This window comes from Rhincodon typus, chromosome 23 (assembly GCF_021869965.1).
Source record: "Rhincodon typus isolate 14 chromosome 23, sRhiTyp1.1, whole genome shotgun sequence".
NCBI lineage: Eukaryota > Metazoa > Chordata > Chondrichthyes > Orectolobiformes > Rhincodontidae > Rhincodon > Rhincodon typus.
The window spans coordinates 10,537,381-10,537,872 of NC_063354.1; the positions used below are offsets into that span (position 1 = coordinate 10,537,381).

Consider the following 492-nt stretch of genomic DNA (forward strand, 5'->3'; position numbering starts at 1 on the left):
TTCCCCCCGGGCCTGTCTCCTCCTCCTTCGACCGGGCCTTACCGTTGACGGTCGGGTCCTCTCCGTAAACATCGTCCCCGACTCTGGCGGTGGCCATGGCCGCTCTCATCGCGGCCCCGGGCTGGCTCACTGTGTCGCTCCTCAGGTCCACGGTCTTCAGCCATGCCCGGGGCTCGGAGCCTGTGTACCGGAGCTGGGGGAGCCACCGCCGGAGCGGCCTCAGGACTGCAGGCAGCATCGGGCCCGGGGGGAGGGTGAAGGCCCGGCTCCGGGCTGAGATTAGCGGGAGCTTTTGGGGACTTCCGCCCAAGGAGTCGCTGCCGGCACTAGGCCTCACCCTGGGGCAGTCCACAGGGTCATTTATATACCCCTCCCCCCTACCCTATACCCCCCTCCCCATCCCCTCCTCCCCTTTCTCCCCCCATCCCCTCCTCCCCTTTCTCCCCCATCCCTCTCTCCCCATTCCCTCCTCCCTATTCGCTCCTCCCCATT

General features: G+C 67.5%; 1 protein-coding gene across 1 annotated transcript in view; it reads right to left on the bottom strand.

Moving 5' to 3' along the window:
* tha1 (threonine aldolase 1) overlaps positions 1 to 371 on the bottom strand; it is a 69,503-nt gene extending 69,132 nt beyond the window's left edge. The window contains exon 1 of the mRNA XM_048610677.1: positions 43 to 371. Coding sequence (XP_048466634.1) covers positions 43 to 238 — 196 coding nt within the window. The 5' untranslated portion in view covers positions 239 to 371. The remainder of the gene's footprint in view (positions 1 to 42) is intronic.
* Between the last annotated feature and the right edge of the window lie 121 nt (positions 372 to 492).